General features: G+C 26.9%; 2 protein-coding genes across 3 annotated transcripts in view; one reads left to right on the top strand and one right to left on the bottom strand.

The window, feature by feature from the left end:
- The window catches only part of LOC112684058 (facilitated trehalose transporter Tret1-like), a 26,358-nt gene extending 10,907 nt beyond the window's left edge, over positions 1-15,451 (top strand). Inside the window, exons 1-2 of one of the 2 annotated variants that reach the window (XM_025555356.1) lie at positions 8,471-8,775; positions 13,213-15,451. In XM_025555356.1, coding sequence (XP_025411141.1) covers positions 8,730-8,775; positions 13,213-14,540 — 1,374 coding nt within the window. In that variant the 5' untranslated portion in view covers positions 8,471-8,729 and the 3' untranslated portion in view covers positions 14,541-15,451. Of the gene's footprint in view, positions 1-8,470; positions 8,776-13,212 lie in introns of those variants that run through there. The other variant, XM_025555357.1, reaches the window with a different exon arrangement.
- A 446-nt stretch (positions 15,452-15,897) lies between these two features.
- Positions 15,898-21,555, bottom strand: LOC112684041 (putative methyltransferase NSUN7). Its single transcript, XM_025555339.1, has 6 exons — positions 21,440-21,555; positions 18,622-18,917; positions 18,307-18,365; positions 17,922-18,154; positions 17,625-17,811; positions 15,898-15,933 (listed from the first exon to the last, which is right to left on the bottom strand). Exons 1-6 carry the CDS (start codon positions 21,553-21,555, stop codon positions 15,898-15,900), a joined length of 927 nt encoding a protein of 308 aa, XP_025411124.1.
- Between the last annotated feature and the right edge of the window lie 920 nt (positions 21,556-22,475).

The following is a 22,475-nucleotide window of genomic DNA, read 5'->3' as shown; positions in this document are numbered from 1 at the left end:
TGTGTGTGTGTGTGTGTGTGTGTGTGTGTGTGTGTGTGTGTGTGTGTGTGTGTGTGTGTGTGTGTGTGTGTGTGTGTGTGTGTGTATGCGTCGTGACGCCGTGATTGGCGATATAAATCTTTTTTTGAGATTCACTTTTTAGTTTGTAAAGAAGTTTCACTTCAAAAAATCATTAAATATTGAATATATATAAAATTAGTCGCATTCTCATATTCAGCCGCCCGGGGCAACAGCACCTGTAGCTCCCTTCCTAAATACGGCCCTGGTTTCTTCAGATATTGACAATTGTGGTACAATAGCAAAACTTCTTTATGAACGACATTATTGATGTTTTTCCAAATGTATATATTGCATTGAGATTATACCTGGTAATACTGTTGACAAATTGTGAAGCAGAACGTTAATTTTCAAAGTTGGCTCTAATAAAAAATTGACTAAGGTCTACAAAGATTGAAGATAGGTTGAACGCATTAACAATTATGTCAATTGAAAATGACATATATGAAAAATTGTCATTTGATAACGTTTTAAATACTTTTGCATCAAGTAAATCTAGAAAAAAATATGTTAAATAATTATTTTTTTGTATTTTTGTATTATTACCACATATTTTATATTTTAACAGTTAATTAAATTGTATTTTTTAATAAATTAATTATGTAATGTAAATTTGCTCTCTAAAATAAATATTTTTCTTATTTCACTAATAAATATTAATTGACATATTATTATAAAAATACTCTTTTTGTAAAATTAGGGTCCCCAAAAATAAATTTTCCCAGGTCCACTAATTTCATTAATCTAGCTCTGATTTCGGCTGTATGACATAAGCGCCAAAAATACAAAAATGACCTATCATTTGCGCCAAAATCTGTAGGACATAAGCGCCAATCTAATATTGTTACCTGTTATACCCTACATAAGACATAAGCGCCAAAGGTGCAAAAGTGACATAGCATTTGTACCAAAATTATATTTTATATAAGTAGGTATTTATTTAAAAATTAAAAACAAAATTTAAAAAAAATGTCGATAGTAAATTATAATATACATGCAAATCAATATAAAGTTAATAAATCCGTTGCTATTTAATAAAAAAAATGTCGATAATAAATTATAATATAAATGCAAATCAATATAAAGTTAATAAATCCGTTGCTATTTTATAAAAAAATTTCGATAATAAATTATAATGTACATGCACATCAATATTAAGTATAATATTATAACTATATAACGAAATAGGTACTAACAATAGTTATAACACAAAACTTGCTCACACACTGTCTATGTGACAATCTATCGTAATCATATAATACATTTGTCAATTAAGATGAAGCGTTTAGAGTTTTTAAACGATATAGTTCTAAATTTAATATATTTTATTTAATTTACAGATATCTAGGATTTTGGCGCTTTCGTATGATACGATTTTGGCGCTTTCGTATGATACGATTTTGGCGCTTTTGTACGATACGACTAATTTTTCTTATCTCATTTTGGCGCCTATGTCTTCCACCGCTGATTTCATATATTAATCCTTTAATATTCGAAATATATTAATTCAATTTTTTGCTATCTATTGGAACTTGAAATTTTTGATTTCCTCAAATTTTAGATATCTTTTTTTTTGCAATAATTAAAACATTAAACTTATCTTATAAAAAAACATTGTTTTACCACCACATCAATTATCTTTGGAAATGTAAACTTTTCTCTTTCTCTTTCTTTTCTAAATCTCTTTCGTCCAGAATCGAAAACAGAAGTTACACTAGTTTTAAGTTTAAGACATATACAATAATTCCATTCACCCATCCCTGTATCTCATCTGAAGAAAAAGTTTAGTACCTATAACACATCATAACCTTCAGTTTGTCATCTAAGTATAAATTGACGGCTATTACATTTTCTAGTATTTAAATTGTATTTATATATTTATATATAAATTTAGCATTAGCAGTTTGGCCTCGGTGAGCTATAAGGAAAAAAATTAATAATAATAAAACTTATTTTCTACAAGGTGGCATGTAGCATAAACCTGTTTGAAAAAACGAATTAGGGCTATATACTTTAAACAATTACTATACAGAATTAAATTGCTTATGAATGCGTGTATTTAAATGAACACTTAAATACAGGCATTTATAAGCGTTAGAATATGTAGGGATAAGAAATTAAAAAATCTGTATCTCATTATTTAGATTTTCGTAATGTTCTCCGTTGACAATATGTGTTGGTTTAGAGACAATAGTCTTAATAGATTTAAAATGAACGTTTAAATTCTAAGAATTTAATTTTAATTTAACAAGTATCACTCTTTGGTATTTTACTAAATTCAGACAATACACAGAAGAATATTTAAATTTTTAAAAGAATCAATCAAGTAAAAATAACATAGTTTTTCATAATAAGCACCACAGAAATAATCAGTGGTGGATTCAATGGTCCTTTAGTCCGTAGATGCCGACGAAGCCCCCTCCTAAATAGGGTACTGAAGCCTAAATTTTGATTACAAAAAAAATATTGCAAATTGAAATATTATTTACCATTATTTTAATATGTAAGAAAACTTAAAAGCGGTGATACCCCATTAAGCACGGTTGTTATCGGCCGACCTTTTTGACGATCCAATTGAGCACGGTAAAAAAAAAATATTGTGTACAACGTTGTCAGATTGAAAACTAACTATTAGGCTGGCAATACACTAGCGTTATTTTACCGCACGACATTTTTACCACGACGCCGTAATTTTACTGCGCGTTTTATTGAAGTACATTAAAATGAATTGAGCACAACACACGAGTGTCGCGCAGTAAAATTATAGCGCGATATTTCGAAAACTGTCACGTGCACCTTGACTTTACCGTGCGTTAAAAATACCGCTATAAAGGCTTATCGTGAACACTCTGAATTTAAAAATGCTGACAACCTACTCAAATACCTATTGAAAGTTGAAAATAAGTAATTAGGGAAAAAGATTTAAATTTTTATCTTTTTCATAACAATTGTATGAGTGCTATTTTTTAGTAAAAAAAAAAAAAAAATGTAATTATAACATGTGATGAAAATCCAATAAAAGATTTTTAATTACAAATAATTATATTAAAATATATTTTATTTTGTAATAATAATATGAACGCACCGAGAGCTATACACCAACTACATCCCCAACTACATAAAAAATGCGAAAAAAAAAGATGTCTTGTCATTTTTATATTGGAGAGTTATTTCTTTTAGGAAATCTGAGCGGTAAACATTTTAAATTATAAAATAATCGTTATAAATCTAAAATTGAATTACATAATAATTATAAAAAAATCTTGAATGCACTGTAATACAATGCACTGAATAATATTCTACGGTACAAAGCGGCAACGTCGCACCCATTTTCATTCTCAATCAAGTGGTTTTTTGGTTCTTTTTTGGTTCCTATTGTTTGATTGCAACCGTGCTCAATCGGGTTACAAAAAATATCAATCGTGCTCAATCGGGTTCCAGCCCTTAAAAGTTGAAAATATTATAATTAAACAAAGTAGAAAAAAATCAAACAAATAACTTGTACAGTATGGTCTTGCTAATCCGAACGAGATTGCTGAAAGGGGTCGTTCGGATTACCGATTTGTTCGGATTATCTATGGCTTAATAAAAACATACATTTTATTTTAATTTAAATAATAAAATTAATTTTTATCTGTATTAATCATGTAAAAACTCACAATTTAAAAAGACAATGTATACAAAAAATTATTTTAATTATATATATATATGTGTATTTACTGCCAGTTAATATAATATTTATTACATAATATGAACGTTATTATTTAAAATATATATTTACTATTATTATGATGCACATACATATTTGTATTAATATAGTGATGCGATATTTCTCGGATAATCTTTGGATTACTGCGTCCTTCGGATTAGTCTGTGTTCAGATTATCGATCCTACTGTATACATAAATCAATATTATTCTAATTTATGTCCACTACCATTGATCCCAAATAATATTATTTAATTATAAATCATTTGTGAGTTTGTAACTAGTGAAATCTAATTTTTGACATTCATTGTTTAGTGTATTACCTCAAATGAATACTCTTTTAAAATTATTTTTGAACATTACTCATTGAAAGCACTAGTGCTAAAAGAGCAGTACGAATGTATAACGAAGTTTTAAAATATATTTTCGTTTAACTATTGATCAAAACCGAACAAGCAATTGAACCTTGTTTTCATTGAAGTATAAAGCAACACAAATTCTTGATACGAACGATCTTATCAAAACATTTTCTAAGACTTAATAATTATTATCATTCATTGTATTCTTTGCAAAAATAACTTATGTCGATACTATTAGCTAATAATAATAAAGGTAAATAATCAGTGTCGACTCTTTATCTATATATTACGTCACTGAGACTCGGTTATTTATGGTGTTTACTTAGGATTAAAGTAACATTTTTTTTTAAACACCTTATATAGTTATAACTAAAGAATTAAAAAAAAATATATTTCTAAGATTAATTAACGATGTCCTTTAATTGAAGCTTTAAAACTCTAAAATTTTATATTTCTAACAATACTTATTACCGGAGGCAAGTTTAAGGGTTTAAATAAAGTTGAAAATCCATAAAAAGGGTCTCATATATAATATATGCACCCCTATTTTACAAACCCAATCGTTAATAATAACCAACCAATATTTATTTTATAATTATAAATCTTCTCATTAAAAAATAATATAAAATTAACAGTAGGTATATGAAATAAAATAAAGAATTATAGTTGAAAACCTCTGCAAACTTAATCATGAGTAACATAAATAATTAAATTATAATAATAATACTATACTAATAATAATGGTCTCCTCTCTGTGAGTAGCACTTTTGTCACTTTTGTCTTAAACCAAATAACTAATATTGTTTAATGGATGTTTTTTTAAATATCCAATTTCTTCAAAATATATAAATCATTTTTGCAACTTTCCAGTATTTATTTACTTTTTTGCTATAAAATAAAATTATAAAATTAAAAAAATATATAATAATAATTTTTAAAATTATATGAAAAATCTTGTGTCTAATTTTCAATCCTTAAGTATGAAAATTTAATATTTTATGAATTTTTAACCTCAAAAATGTAATGGAGTTTCATGATTTCTATCATTTTGTTCAAATGTAATAATCAAAAGCATATACAATTTTTATTTTGAAAGTAAGCTTGTTCTTTTAATTAATCAGTAACTTATATAAATAATATATGTAAGATTTTTTGTCAAGCTAAAAATATTTTATTAGTTTTTGAAAAAAAGCTTAGAAAACATGAACATTTAAATTTTTTAGAAATAGGACAAAAAAAATTCTGTTAAATTTCTGGTCAAAATCATGTACAAGACATACAAAAATACATATAAAAAAATACATCACAATAAAACCAATATACTCCTCGTTTTACCCAAAAGTCATTTCAGAAGTCACCCAGTTACCATTTTTGATGTTTCTTTATATTCTAGAAAAATTACTATAATAAACGCAATACAGTAAAGCATATTTTTCAGTTTTGAGTTTCAATTTTAACAAATTTTGTAACGTAGAAAAAAATGACATATTAAGGAATTTAAGGCTAAAGATAACAATAAATATACTTTTAATTATTTTTATTGTTATAGAAAATAAATGAATTGTTAACTATTTCTAAAACAAATTTTGTCTAAATTTGTATGTCTTTATACGGACTTTTAAACTTATATACTTTATCGAATGTAAATAATAATATTGGTAAGTAATTACCAGTTCATGGTATGACCTTTACACAATCATCAATTTTATAAGTAATATAAAAAATAAGATTTATATTGCTTGCATAAGCTGTACATGATTTGATTATAAAAAAAATTGCATAAAAAGTGAATAAAGTGAACACTTTGTCTTATTTGGTCAATGAAACACAATATTTAATAATTTATAATAGATATTTTAATTGTTATTCTTTTTTTAAGCTACATTTTTATAAATTTAAAATACATAAGAAAAAATAAATATATACCAGCTAAAAGATCACAGTAATACATTTTATCAATAATTAAATAAATTTTGTTAATAATACTTAAATTTTATTTGTTTTAGATTTCAGTTACCACTTTAAACTAAATGTTTATTTTAATTAAGTAAATAAACCAGTGTTATATCATATAAATGTTCATTATATCCATATAGGCTATATAGCCATATTGAACATTTAGCATATAATAAATTATGCATTGTATACCTTAAGTTTTCACATTTATCTCAGTTAAATTTATCTTGTGATATTTATTTTATTTTATACAATATTATATAACTAAAGTAATAATAGCTGTAATATCGTATTTGTAATCAATAATCTTAAAATGACAATTCGAACAATATAATTTATTGTAATATTCAATGTTTTGCTATCAATTCTCTATCAATTCTAAAATTAGACTGCAGTCGAATAGTTCATGAATTAAGTGATTTTTATCCTTAAAACTGATAAATTATATTATAATTATAAAAAATCAAATAAATTCCATTGTAATGTGAATCACAGTGGTGTAGTAAACCGTATACGCGGATACTCATATAAGGCGTATAACTTCTCCATTTTTTGGTTGATGCGTATACTTATACAATTTCTGATAAGCAGTTATACAAGTATACTAGTAATACTATAAACTTTAGAGCTATAAACAAAATTAAGGAATGTTGACATTTTTTTATTAACAAAAAAAAAATTACCAAATATGTTAGGTTAACGTTTATTAGGAACGGTTATTATTTTTATATTTAACACACATATTTTAAATTTTATTGTACAGAAATATTGTAATATGAATAGATCGATCGGTACGTAGGAAATATAAAAAACGTCAAAATCCGCATATTGCACGTGGGACAGAAAGAGAAAGAAAATCATGACTTGCAATCTCCTTAAATTGAATATTATTGATTTTAAATTCATAATCAGTGTTTGAATTGAAGGGGGACGCGGAGGGACATAGTACCTAAACTAATTTTCAGAAATTTTAACGTTCCCCTACTAGTCAAGACTTTTTTTCGCTGAAAGTATTGTTAATTTAAGATTAAGAATAAATTATCTTTATTTTAAAATAATATTTTATAGTTTTTCTTTTATTAATACTACACTATTGTTGTAATTTTGATTTCCACAAATATTATAATAGTTGTAAAAAAGTATGATTTCGGTTTTAACTAATTTCTTTCATTCTTAATTGGTAAGAAAATATTTGATAATATCGATAAGACGAAAATTATTCAATGAGGGAATATAGTCTGTTAGATATTCGTTAATTAAATTTACCATTACTAATTACAGCCTGTCATACAAAGTTATTGAATTTACATAAATATACACTTTTTAAGTTCGATTTAATAATAGAGTCTAAGAATTGTATTTCTCCTAACACAATATTAAATATTAACTCAGAATGTAACAAGTAGAAAATGTAGTACTAAATGAGGTGTGCTAGTTTGTGAAATCTTACTAATGACATTATATGAGTGCAATAAAATAGGATATTTCACCTACAATTAATTAAATTACAATTAATAATTACACGGTGGAATTAATTACTCTTGAAAAATAATGATAATCATATTATATAACATAAGAGATGATTTAAATTCGACTTATTAAAAAAATTACTCACATGCATTCTGCTGATTATATTTGTCGAATACATGATTGAATAGGCCTTATAATGTCACTATTCATTTATATTTGATAAAATATATAACCTAATAAAAGTCATATTTTGAATATCATTCAATATAAAATAATAGTTTTATAAGAACTTTATAATAGACTTTATAGTTTTTTTAATTTCCATTAAATTATTGCAATACATTCATACTAAATGAAAAATACAAAGAATATAATACGTGAAAATGTGCACCTTATGAGAATAGTTGTTATTAGACTATTATTTCCCTTATGCCATAAATATTTTCAAATGATTAAATAATTGCAGATATTATACATGAGGTGTACATAAACTTAACGAAATAAGTAAATTCATAAATAGATTTTGAGTATAATATTTATTAAAAAATTCACTAATCGTTTATATTATTATTTTATTTTCATTCAACTACTTGAATCCAGACAATTTTCGAATTAATTTGTATCAATAACACTCTAAATATCCAGTATCCACGACTTCTTTTTATCGTAAATCGAAATACTTTTATTCTTATTACAATTCGTTATAAACATTAAATATCAAATGCATGTGTGGCAATCTGCAAATGCAGGTGTCGGACGGAACACGTGACACTCATTTGTTAAGGGATTATTTACACGCTATAAATTTGTATGCCGCCTGCCGGCTGATTGGTTTTCGTAAGTTAAAGAGATAAGAGTTTCGTCTAGATAAATTTCTGACCTACGGTTACTACATAATAAAACTACAAGCTATTCTACATTTGTCTACGCCGTCGTTCGGCCGTGGACATTAACACACAAATACATACAGTATACACACATGCGGTAGAAAATGATTAAATAAAACATTTAGATATCATTGAATAACTCTATCGAGTGGATGTAAGACCGTAACATAAATATAATCTCGTGTAACGAACTTAACATAATACACTTGGTCGATTATTTATTTATATTCAAACTATCGTGTGAATAAATTTTCATTATTCTTGGATTTCTACTTTATAATACAAAAAAAAAAATGTTAAACAAAGGAGTTGTTAGACAATTTTTGGCAGCAACAGCAGGTAAGGAAGTTTAAATCATATTGTATTCGATTTAAAGTTTATAATTTAAATTAAATTATATGACTTCCATCATGGTTAAGCTGTTTTTTTCAAACTATAAAATGTGGTTTAAATTAATGTTTTCTAAACTAAATTAATTTTCTTCCAGAAACTATTAATAATAATATTTTTTTATATAAATTTATGCTCAAATTTAGCAAATTACAAAGTCTTGTTCGCGGTTAGAAATTTACTTATAAAAAATAGATATATTCTGTCGTAAAATTTTTAAATTCCTGTATTTATCTTAATATTAAGAGTGTACTTTTTGTTAAATAATAAAAATATCTTTCTTTATGGTGAAATGTATCCCTCAATTTTTATACTTACATTGATAATATTTCTCATAAATAACTTTGTTTATAATATGTACTTTGAACTTAGGATATAAGCATATACTGTTTAACAATCTATTTAATTCATACACAAAATAGGACATCAATATATTTATCAATTTTTCATAAATAATATTGAAGTTATTCAAACAATATACAACCTACAACAATAAACGAAATATATATTTAGATTAAGTCAGTAGATAATTTATTCCTACTCAAAAGCACGTATAACAAAAAAATATCTCAATAAATACAATAAATAAATTTGGAAATATATATACTCGTAAATATGGAATACAAATTCTCAACAATAAAACCTTAAGTAGATACTTATTTAATTTTCTATTTGAATAATAACTAATAATTATTAATTCTGTTATGTGTTTAGTATCAAACCGTATTAACTAAAGGATGGTGTTAACATTTAACCACATATTTGGTGTCTGTATTATAACTCTTTAAAATAATTAATATTTTAATAACTTTATCTAATTATTTTAAATATTATTTTTGTAGTTATTTTTTTATTATTAATTACTAACGAATGATTATTGATTAGTAATCATAAATTAGTATCTATAAGATAACTAACAAATCGTATAGGTATAGATGTATAGTCTAAAAATAAAAATATACAATAGCTTTCACAAAAAATTAGGCAAGATTAAAGTGCATCTTTTAATCTTTTAAATATTTTAAATTCCTAAATTATATTTTATGAGTAGAACAATAATATATAAACAATAAAACTAAAAATCCCTAGTATACATTTAAATACAAACTAATGCTAATTATTTCTTAATTAAACTTTCATGGCTATATTAAAAAATAAAATACTAAATTTATTAATTTATGGGTACAATAATTGATAATTAATAAATAATGATCAACGATAATAGAAAAATGTTATAAAATATAGTACCTATAGAGAAAATAATTAATTCAACAAAGTTTTCTAATCAAAACAAATTATAAATTAATTAACTTAAAATATTTTTTACTGTAGCTATGCTGAACGATGGTCAAATAAATATAAATACAATAAACGCCAATTTACTTAAATAAAATGAAATTAAAATAAGATATTTTTTGTAATTTCTATATAAAATTATAATTAAAAAAAATAAATTGGTTAAGTATTCTAGGATAACTTACTTAATAAAATGAAATTAAAAATATAAATGTCCAAATTTGGTGTAGTAATAAACACATCAATCAACAATATTTTTTTTTATTTAAACTCTAATAAGGTTTATTTATTTGAATAAATGCCCATTATGGCTCAAGTATAGTATGCACTAACATTAATACAACAATGATAATAATAACATAAACATGTTTTTAATAACATATATATCTCTAAAAATGAGTTAAATTGAATATTAATGAACAATATTAATTCGCATTCAGTTCATGCATTTATATTCTCTGAGAAATTTGCATTATAAGTACCAAGAATTCCACCAAAACGTATTTAATATATTATTAAGTATATGAAAAATAGTCAATATTGTATTTAATTTATATTATCTGATTGCACATTCTTACATTATAATAGATTCATTTTTAACGAAACTTTGTTTTTTTTTTAAATAATAATTTAACTATAGGATTTACTTTATTCAATTTAAAATAATAATGCAAAGTCCTAACTATATAAATTAAACACAATTGGACTGGCCGATTTTAAATTAATCGGTTATATAAAATATTTTATTATTTTAATGCTTAATAGATATGTCAATTGTAAAATTTTAATTATATTGTTGATGTATCAAAGCAACATAACATAAATATATATATGGTGAAAATACTCACTACAGTAATATAAAAAAATCAGTAACTAAAGGCAATTATTTAAAAAAAGAAATATATATATATATATATATATATGTTACCGGCAATATGGATAATCCAGTATTTTACAAAATGCCTAGGCATTATATAAAATGCTAAAAATAACTCGGCAGTATACATAATATGAGCTTTGCCTTGGTATTATGTATAATTCCAAACGTGGAGTACGCAATATGATAAAAACAAACAAAATTTGGCATCGCCTATTACCAACGTCTTTACTTATCGTTTATCAGAAATGTGCGTGCACGATTTAATACAGTAAAAATTAATATTCTTTTACTACTATAATAATAATTCTGAGGTACAATATTGACCGTACTAATAATTTTATTACAATATCGTAATTTTTCTCATAATTTTCGTGTCTTGTTATGGTATTGCAATACTGTGCATACGATTTATATGAAGTCAAATTTTTATAACAAACTACAAAATATTTTTAAAAATTTAGCCACTAATTCTAGTTTCTTATCTGATAAACAGTATAATGAGTTGATAAAAATTCAATCCATAAGAATTAACAAGGATTTTTAAAATATGTTTGTAAGTCCAAGTGTCAAAATAAAAAGTTTATTTTCCTTAAAAATAAAATGTTGTGCACTTCAAACTTTTCTACAACATGTTATAATAAGTAAATAGTAGTTTAATAGTAGTTAAAAAGTAAAATATTTATATAATAGTAATAATATAATATTAGATTAAAATTAAATTTTGTTTGTAATATGAGTAATAACGTATAATAATTATAAGAATCTTAATGTAATATAACATATAATAAAATGTTTTGTACTTTGCCTAAAAAAAATTGGCATTTTGTATAATGCCTTGGTATTTTATAAAATACCTAGGGTATATGTAAAACAATATTGATAATCATATGTTTTATTTACATTGCCTAAAATGAGTCGGCAATTTGCATAATGCCTAGGCATTTTGCAAAATACCTGAATTATCCATATTGTCGGTAACATATATAAAAATATAAATTTCCATTTTGTTTCTTTTAACCATCACACAAATCATAACCTAAAAAAATACTTCTCTTTTGAAAATTTAAATAATTAAATCATAATTTTCTTAAACAATCAGAATACATGACTGTGATTCACGCTGGATAACACAAAGCATATTTAAATATATTGTAAATAATCTCATTTATTTTATCTATTAATTTCTTTTATCTTATTATTAATTGATTATCTTAATAATGTCCAATACACAGAAAAATAATATTTATGAATACCAACAATAGCAACAACAATGATAACAATTATTAATTTTAACCAAACAGAAATTGATAAATTTGCATTATTTATAGTTAAACTATGACTATTCGGAAATTATTTCTAGAATAAAGGATAGTATCAAAAATAACTAAAACCACAAATAGCATAACAATTATACACAGATTTTTCTAAAATGATGGTAACATATAAAATGGTAAAATTAATGAAAATTGAAAATAGTTAAATAAAACCTTTCAAAAAAAACTATCATCATTACAGTTCAAATACTAATATGTAAAAATATGAAAATATATCATTAGCAACAAGTAAATATTTGCAATTTAAAATAATTCAATTTTTCTTTGAAAGGCTATAGAGATTCAATTATTAAATTACTAAAAGAATATTACCTGTTATAAAATTGATTTAACAATCTCAAGTATTACTCACAATATCTAAAGTGTAAGAATTTAATTAATAGGTTGTCTAAATCATTCATGGTTTAATGTTTGTACTTATTTGTACTTATAATAATACATTTATTGATTAGAAATAAGATATTATTTATTGTTAAAACTACGCCTGTATAAGTCTAGTGTCTTGTTTCGATAAATTCTTTATGAAATTATATAATACATTAAATCGTGTACTGCACAAAATCATAACATTTAGTACAAAAATAAACGTGATATGAAAAACTGCAATGGTCCATTTTTACCGAATTATACCTATAACTATTATTTTTGTTAAACAGTTATTAGTGTCGACTCAGATACACATAATGACTGGGTAAAAACAATATTAATCGCAACGTAGCCAAATATTGAAAATAGTCAACTGAAACATTTGTCGAAAAGTTTAAAAAAAAAGCTAAGTGCAATATGTTCACCGTTCCTCCAACGAATTGCATTAAAGTGTTTGTGTGAGATGTACTTTAACGACACACATATTAACACTTATATTGTCTACTATAGGATCACTATCCATAATGAACGTGGGCATTATACTAGGCTGGACGTCACCGATCATGGAAGAACTGCTGGGACCGAACAGCCCGATCCCGATGACGGTGGACGAGAGCTCGTGGTTCGTGTCGGTAATCGACTGGGGTCTGATCCTAGGCTCGTTGCCATTCGGCGTCATAGCAGACCGATGGGGCCGGAAGCCCAGCTTGCAGATCATTGGGCCGATGGCGTTGGCCACGTGGGTGGCCCTGCTGTTCATCGACACGTTCCTAGGGCTGCTGATCGTGAGGTTCGCGCAGGGCCTGCTGGCGGCAGGCGCGTACACGGTGCTACCGGTGTACGCGGGCGAGATCGCGGGCCCGAAGATCCGCGGCGCGCTGGGAACCATGTTCCAAATAATGATGTACGTGGGCATACTGTTCGTGTACGCGGCCGGTATGTACCTGGACTACAGGCAGCTGACGTACGCCATGATGGTGGGCCCGGTGCTGTTCTGCGCGCTGTTCGCCGCCATACCGGAGTCGCCGCACTTCTACGTGATGAAGAACAAGCTGCCCGAGGCGAAGAAAGCGCTGGTGTGGCTGCGCGGCGACGAGACGGGCCGCTCGGTGGACGACGAGATGGACTCGGTGGTGGAATGCATATGCAAAGAGATGCGAAACGCGTCGTTCACCGAGCTGTTCACCGACTGGGTGAGCCTCAAGGCGCTGATCATCGTGCAGGGCCTGTCCGTGTTCCGCGTGATGGCCGGCGTCACCGCACTCATATCGTACGCGTCCATCACGTTTGCAGAGATGCACGTGGACGTGCACGCCAACAAGCTGTCGCTGGTGTTCGCGTGCTCGGTGCTATTCTCCGCGCTGCCGTCCACCGTGCTCGCCGACCGGTTGGGCCGCCGGCCGCTGATGATCATCTCGTGCCTGTGGTGCTTCGTGTTCGACACGGCCATATTTGCGTACTTCTACGCGGACCGGTGCACCGAGTACGACGTGACCGAGTACGGGTGGCTGTGTGTGCTGGCCGTCGGCGGCCTGTCCGTCGCACACACCATCGGCCTGGGCTCGCTGCTGTCCACCATCAACTGCGAACTGTTCCCGTCCAACACGCGGTCCATCGCGAACGCGGTCAACACCATCACGCTGACCATCGTGTCGTTCCTCGCGCTCAAGATATATCCCGTGCTTGCCGACGGCGGTGGCATGTACCGCAACTATCTGATATCGTCGCTGTTCAGCCTGTGCTCGATCGTGTGCTGCGTGCTATGGCTACCCGAGACCAAGGGCAAAACGTTCGCCGCCATCCAGGCACAGCTCAGGAAGACCGATGATCTGGTCTGAACACGCCCCCGCGCTCCCGCCCCCGCCCTTGCCCGAATCCCGTCCAGTATCGTCCGTCGTTCAATGACATTTTTAGGTTGTGTACACAGTTTTCCGTGCATCTGGTCACGTTCGATACCGCGCGCAGCGAAGGACGACCGACCGGCGAACAGGATCGAACGGCTCTAGGGATAATCGTGTTGGGTCCTTCGACGTTCAAAAATCGAACGCTCGTCAGCGTGGCTCCGTCGCGCTGAAAACCGTTGTCCGATGCCGTTCGTATACATACCGGTCCGCTGTGTCTTGTTGGCAACACGGTTTTCACGAATGACATTATGTTTTTTCGTGTGATCGTTAAAACATAACAAGTCCAATGACACGGACCTCGACGTGCGATAGGTTTTCGAACTCTAAAAACAACTGCCCGACATCGGTACTTACAAGCTTTGTGACTTGCGCGTCTTCGTTCGCAGTGAACTAACCGCCCTACCAGCGAGTGGTGAAATTGGCGTTTTGGTCAACCGTCGTGATTTGTAAATGGCTTCGCTTCTTTGCTATTTATGAACTCGTGATTACTTAAGAAATGTTACAATTTCGTGTAAATCGCTAATAAAAGATTAATTTACAAATTTTGAATTATTTGAATTAACCAAAGACTACATTTGAGATAATACGATGAATGTATAAATGACATCACTGATGGCTGTATATGTTCTGCTTTAAACTTTACGAAAAAACTGAACTGATTAGACCTATTTTTCCAGTCATAACAGCTTTTGATCTCTGTACGTGATCACGCACGCGCGTTTGTTGCTAAAATTATACGATCCTTCAAGACCAACGAATTGTACACATTTAAATGACATTTAATGACCAATTTTTTTTTAAATCACACTGTGCCGATATAACAAATTAATTATTCTAATTTTCAAATTATTATTGTATTTATAATGAATTCTTGAAAATTATCGTAATACATAATATGTATATAACACTATGTAGCTATAACTTGTTAATAGAAAAATAACTATACCTACCTATGTAAATATTTTAGTAACCTTTGAATAATGTATTTATTATGAAAATTATTTTATTAGTTTATTTATGTATTGTTGTATATATGTGTACAATGAATTTGTATTTTATCTATTGTTTTTTAAATATCAAAGATATATGAATTAATAAAATAATTTTGTTTATAAGTATCTGAATCTTATAACTTATTTTCAGATCAGTTCAAACAATCAAATCAATAACCAGATTAATCAAATCCATTCGAGATCAAACACAATGTAACGTAATTGATCTTTTTAATAATTATTTCTGTATTTTAACCTCATTCTTATTTATATGAAAATATCTAATTCAAGAAAAACAATCATATCGTGGACCATGGTAATGGGTATTGAAATACCTAAACGAAATTTAAATAGATTACATGTAAGATGCATACAAGCTTATTTTACACTTCGTACTTACTACGAAAAGGCAAAATGTATATAGTTTTTAATTAACTTAATATTTATTTGGCTAAAACAACGATTTAATAATGTATTATGAATATAGTCATGTAAATGTGAAATAAACACATTTAAATTGTCAAGTACATATAAATACTCTTTCTCAATTGATTAATCAATTACAAGATGTACTTAAAATATCCTATCAACATATTTTATCTGAAAATTAAAACCGTTGTTCTTTGAACATATTATAATTACCAATGTCTTATTCAAGCAAAAAAAGTATTATTTCTTTACAAGTATGATTATTCCTTATATTTTCTAAACGCAAAGTACATAAATTACTGATAGTAAAAGGTTAACGACCAAATCATTAATTAAGATTATTAAAATATATAGTGTGCATTATTTTACACGTATTTTTCAAGATAAATACTTTGAAGATTAAACAAAATATATATTTGCATAAACATTGATTATTTTTGAAAATAATTTAATTGTTCAGGTTTTATTGATCATGGTTAGTGATATTTACTCAACTCAATAAAAACGTAACATCTGATTTAAAATATAAAAATTGTACAACCAACTTTAAATAGTACATCTTTAAATTTTAGATAAAATAAACTTTAAATCTCAGTTGTCAAGCAAAGTATATAAGATTTCAATAAGTAATGAAATTGAATTATTAATTACTAATGTGTATAATTAATAATACTTAATTAATAGCAAAATTATGAAAATAAATTATTTGACTTTATTAAAAATATGTACGTGTGTTCACCAATTTAGGGAACACTGAATTTCTCGGCCGGATTATGTTGGAATAAATCGAATTTTTTTTACAAACTAGTGGTATAAAAATACACATTTTCAGATAAATTTCAAATTTTTAACACCCCGGTACGTGCATACGCAATGCAACTTTTTTTTTTTTAATATCAATCGGTATTTTTGATACCAACTTCGGATAGACTGAATTTTCTTAAGTCATTTTGACCAATTAACTATGACTCTAAAACCAAAATTGACTAAATGAGAGCCATTTCAATTTTAATAAATAGCAAATTTTTACAATTCATTATAAAATGCATAAAACCATTTATAATTATTTATTTTTGGTTACTTTTTGAATATTTTTACGTATTTTTTTTTTTTTATACTTTTTATAAACAAGATTAACTTAATATAGTTATACAATTATTGAATTAAAATTGATTACATAGTTTTATGCATTTTATAATGAATTGTAAAAATTTGTTATTTATTAAAATTGAAATGGCTCTCATTTAATCAATTTTGGTTTTAGAGTCATAGTTAATTGGTCAAAATGACTTAAAAAAATTCAGTCTATCCGAAGTTGGTATCAAAAATACCGACTGTTATTAAAAAAAAAACAAATTGCATTGTGCATGCGCGTACCGAGAGGGTAAAAAATTTGAAATTTATCTGAAAAAGTGTATTTATATACCACCGGCTTGTAAAAAAAAATTCGATTTATTCCAACATAATCCGGCTAAGAAATTCAGTGTTCCCTAAAGTGGTGAAAATACGATATATATATATTAAAAATTCATCGTACAATTTTTTTAAAAACATCTTGTCTTATAAGTTTTTTTATTAAAAAAAAAATTATAAATACCTGTAAAATCAACAAATATTTCTGGAATAGGGGCATCTTGTTTAAAAACTCTGACTTTTCTTTTGGATATATGTGTATAAAGTATGGTAATAAATGATCCATTTTAAACGTTTCTGAAACCAAATCTTCAAAATTCTTCATTTGACTTAATCCTGCTTTTTTTAATACATTTACCACGTACTCTGGGCTTAACATAAACAATTATGCATTTAATAAAAAAAAATCAGGAACTTAAAATATAAATTAAACATATGCCTTTTTCATTTTTCTAAAACATTAAACAGTACATAAAAATACCTAGTCAAAAATGTGTTTATCCAACAGCTTATTATAGTTTCTGACGATTTTTTAAATCGCTCATTACGTAAATGTCTTGGCAACATATCAGATAACGATAAAGCGCAATGCTTTATCTTAAACTTCGAAAAGGATGCAGCTAATTGGATTTTGATATCTTTGAGGATATCTGCTATTTCAAGTAATTTAAGCGCCTTAAAACTTATTGTCTCGTTTTCGTCCAATTTTCTTGGCTTAAATTTATTTCGATAGTAATCAAATGACATTAACCATACAAGAAGTGTCATTTGAGTATACTTCCCAAAAAAAAAAAAAAAAAATTAAATATATTGCTATGAATTTTAATAAGAATTACACCTAATATTATAAATATAAAAAACCTTACATTTTGATAGATGTTTTCAAAATCAATGTTGTGTAAAATTTCGTTGATAATTGTTCTATCTAGAAAATAGAATGTACAATATAAATACTAATAAAAATATATTAGGTGACCTTTTAACATTAAACAATAAACACAAATTTTTCTCTTTTTAATAAAATGATTACTTAGTAATATATGTTAGCACAAAAATTAAATAAAATTACTTTTGATAACTTTTTTTGTTCAAAAAAATTTTTATTGAGTGAAAATTAAATCAAATAAGAAAATAAAGATTTTATTTTATTAATTTTTTATTAATTCAAGATTTTATCTTACATCTAAAAACTTCGAATATAATGTCATACACTCTCCTCATCTGATTGTCGGAAGCAAATTTAATACCATGTCTTTTAGGAGTTTTGGAACTCAAAACTTTGGCGGCAAGTACTACTTCGCGATTTGTCCAAAGTTCAGTACTTCTATCAAATTCGTCAGCAACTAATTCATTTTCTAGTTCTGATAAGTATTCCCGGTCCAATAGTCCATCTGTTTTCTTAGATGGCTTATGAAATGCAGTTTCAAATAAATATCCAACTTTTAAGGATGAAGCCACTGAAACTGGACCATCTATCCTAATTAGATACAAACGGTTCACTTTTATATAGATATATCTTATTAAGTACGTACATAAGAGAAGTTTTAAAAATTCAATCCCCTTCCCCCAAATTCAAGAAAATAGTTAGGTATATAGTTTATTAAATAGTTTTATATAGAGTAAAAGTGGTTTATAGATTATATAAGTATGAAAATATACAACCTAAAACCTTCCCTAAAGTATTTTTTGGAATGTCCCTAATGTTTTCGCATGTTTAGTATGATCGTATTTATTGTATTTGAGCTCAAAATAATTACACTGATCAAAGTATATAACTTGGTTTTTTTGTCAAACTTCAATTTTATTTTTATAAATGGTACAATATGCGATAAAAAAATGAATAGTTTGATAGATGAAGATAAACACAATTAATTAAAATATGTATCAATATAAAATCCAAAATAAGATATCATTTTTCGGGAATTACTGTGTTACACATAATCCTAATGAATTTAAAACTCTACAATAAATAAATAAAATATTAAATAGTGAATCAAACGAGGACAATTTCAGTTTTAATTTAACACTAGGATTAATTCCTTTATTGAAATATGCACCAATTACATCATATGACGTTGAAAGAAGCTTCAGTCAATCAGGGGCAGGTTTTATCACTAACCAAGGGAGGGGCTAATGGAGGTTTAAGAATTTAGTTAGTTGATTTTTTAAATATATATAAAATTTTAAATTACAGAATATATTTTTGAGTCCCTCATAAGTAAGTCATTTTTTTCACAATAATGACAAAATTTAAATAGTTACATTATTGGTATCAATTTTAATCTGAAACCATTTTAAAATATAGGTAATTACATATAGTTAACAACAAAATTGAGCTATTTATTTATAAAAAAAATATTTAAAATAGGTACCATATTCATCAATGACCATTGACAATATATTCTTATAATTATTAATATATAATAATACTTTGCTTTGTAAAATAGATAGCTTAGTCCCAAGGGAGGGGGGGGGGGGTAATTCCCCTTTAGCTGCCCCCTTAAACCCGTCTGTGCAGTCAATATAAATCAATGCTACTACCTATCCAATCGCCAATCATTTATAGTCAACAATTTAAAGATATATGTGGTTGTAGCATATAACATGTATTTTCACTATTGAATATGAATTATACATTTTATTATTAAAATAATAATTAATAAATATGAATGTAAAAAATGAATAAACAATTTTTAATTTTTAATCTCAATCATATTATATTAAGACAATCAGTCAATCATTGATGTATTTCAATAAATACATTTTTTTTGTAACTACCTATATTTTTGTGTGTATCTTACAAAAATTAAAATGCATATTTTACATGTTTTACTATATACAAATCCTATCCCTGCTAATTAGTAACTAATTAGTAGCATATAAAAGCTCTAATTAATAAAAGTCCACCATTTTCAGTTTCATTGTCAAATAAATTTATTAAATATTTATTTATTTATAAAGTTATAACGGAATTAAAGAATTTGATTAAGATTCAAGTACAGTATATATATATGTATATATATAATACAAATGAACAATAAGCAATAATAATAACCACAATAATACAAAAAGTAATAAAAATTATACAAAATATGTAGTATTTATTTTTTTGTTTAGTTGGAACTAAGTTAATAACCTCCTATCTGCATGTATATGATATAAAAATATTAATGTGTAATTTATGAATAATATAAAAATGGTAACATTTAACTGCAAGAAACAGTACTAAATACATTGTTTAATTTTTAAGTATTGAAGATATAGATATATAAATACTATAAAAAATAATCAACATACTATCATTGGTTACAATTTCTGTGAATGTCTTCTACAAAGAAATGCTAAGTTGATAATCATTCGCATACAATAGTATACGTATGTATTTAATGACACAACTTTTATTTTCTATTCGATTTTCATACAAATTTATTTTTTAAACTGAAATGTTTCATTTACTACTTAATGTAAATTCCTTGATGCGATATCGTGCTAGATTTCTTAGAATTGTATATTTCTAATTACTTTACATATTCTATATAGTTTAGATTAAAATAATCATTAGTTATCACCGTCGTTTTTCTAGTAAAAGTTTAACTTTATTAAAGATTATTATTATTGTTATTTTTCCAACTATTAGGATAAAATTCCGTTTAATAATTATTAAAAAATCTTAATTTAGAGGTAAAGTTGATGAGAAAGAAATGTATGAATATTTAATAATGTGTTAAAATAAGATACACAAATCACATGTTTATAAGTAGGTGTCACTTGAAATTAGTATAAGCTTTAGTCCATTTACGTCATAATACAATTTAAACCACAATGCAATAATAAAATATTAATACAAATACTACCGCACTATCTAATACATAAACCATTATATTTTATGAAGTGAGTATGGTGGCATAATATTAATAATTGGCAATCACACAAAAATAAATGCATATACTTATATTAATTATATCTGCATAGGTTTGAACCTAGATTCAATTTACTTACGTACTTTCTTGCTTGCTCATGTCTCTTTGTTTTTCCACTAACTTTTTGTAAGTACTTAGCTGCCAATCTGGATCACTGGGCAACGTTATCTTCAAATAATCCAAATTTGCATACATTCTATCAAGCTTAAGTATTTTATTTACATCAGCCATATTTTTTACTATGAATTAAACTGTTTATTCAATATATTATACTACAGTAAAATACAGTTCGAACTAATCCGTTAATTAAAAAAAAAAAATTTTACACAAACGTATTCTGGTCATTAAATTGCTTTAAATTCTCCAGTGATACAATTTCTCCGAAGACCATATACCAAAATAAAAGTTATAAGTCTGGCATTTAAATCATCCCAAATAAAAGGTAACACATTAACTGGGTCAACTGTTGATATTATTCTAACATTGGCAATTTGAAATCGACTGAGAACTGCAGAATGTTTGCGTGTCTAACTCTATTTTTGATACGCACGTATGGTAATAGATTGTAAATAACACACTCGTGTTTCGCTTATAGGATAATTTGATTTGTAATATGGTACGAAAAATAGGTTCGTGTTGCATTTAAAGTACTGCAAAGTAATATAAATAATCATTTATCAAAATGGTATTGCGTTTAAGAAGGATGTAACCAAAGTATATTATGTAAATATACATAAACAATTTACATTTTACACAAAACAATTCATATACTTGCCTACTATAAAATATATAATACAATTATTAGACAAAGTAAATATCAAAATATTAAAGGTTTTTTTTTTTCTAATAAAACGTATTAATACCTAATACCTAGGTATATATTTTAACACTTATAATTCTTATAAGTTGGTATTGCAATATTGTTTAAATTACTAATTTATTAAAATAAAATAACTAGTAGGTACATTAATCGAGTCATTAAGAATTAATGAGTCGGTTCATAAGTAACAAATAACAAAAATATAAGTTTTAATATTCAAATCAGAATCTAAAAATAATTCCAATAAACATCAACTTTTTGAAATTTAAATTTTGTGTAATACATCAATAAGTTA

The sequence above is a fragment of the Sipha flava genome, unplaced genomic scaffold (genome assembly GCF_003268045.1).
Source record: "Sipha flava isolate LNK unplaced genomic scaffold, YSA_version1 23_pilon_pilon, whole genome shotgun sequence".
NCBI lineage: Eukaryota > Metazoa > Arthropoda > Insecta > Hemiptera > Aphididae > Sipha > Sipha flava.
The sequence above is the reverse complement of the archived record's forward strand: the minus strand, read 5'-3'. Positions and strand labels throughout refer to the sequence as shown.

Excerpts from the sequence above, each read along its gene's own strand:
- LOC112684041 (XM_025555339.1), bottom strand. The coding sequence starts at position 21,555 with ATGTATGCAAATTTGGATTATTTGAAGATAACGTTGCCCAGTGATCCA. Across the intron at positions 18,918-21,439 it reads ATGAGCAAGCAAGAAAGTAC|GATAGATGGTCCAGTTTCAG; the intron begins GTAAGTAAATTG and ends GTATCTAATTAG. Across the intron at positions 17,812-17,921 it reads ATAAACACATTTTTGACTAG|CCCAGAGTACGTGGTAAATG; the intron begins GTATTTTTATGT and ends GTTTATGTTAAG.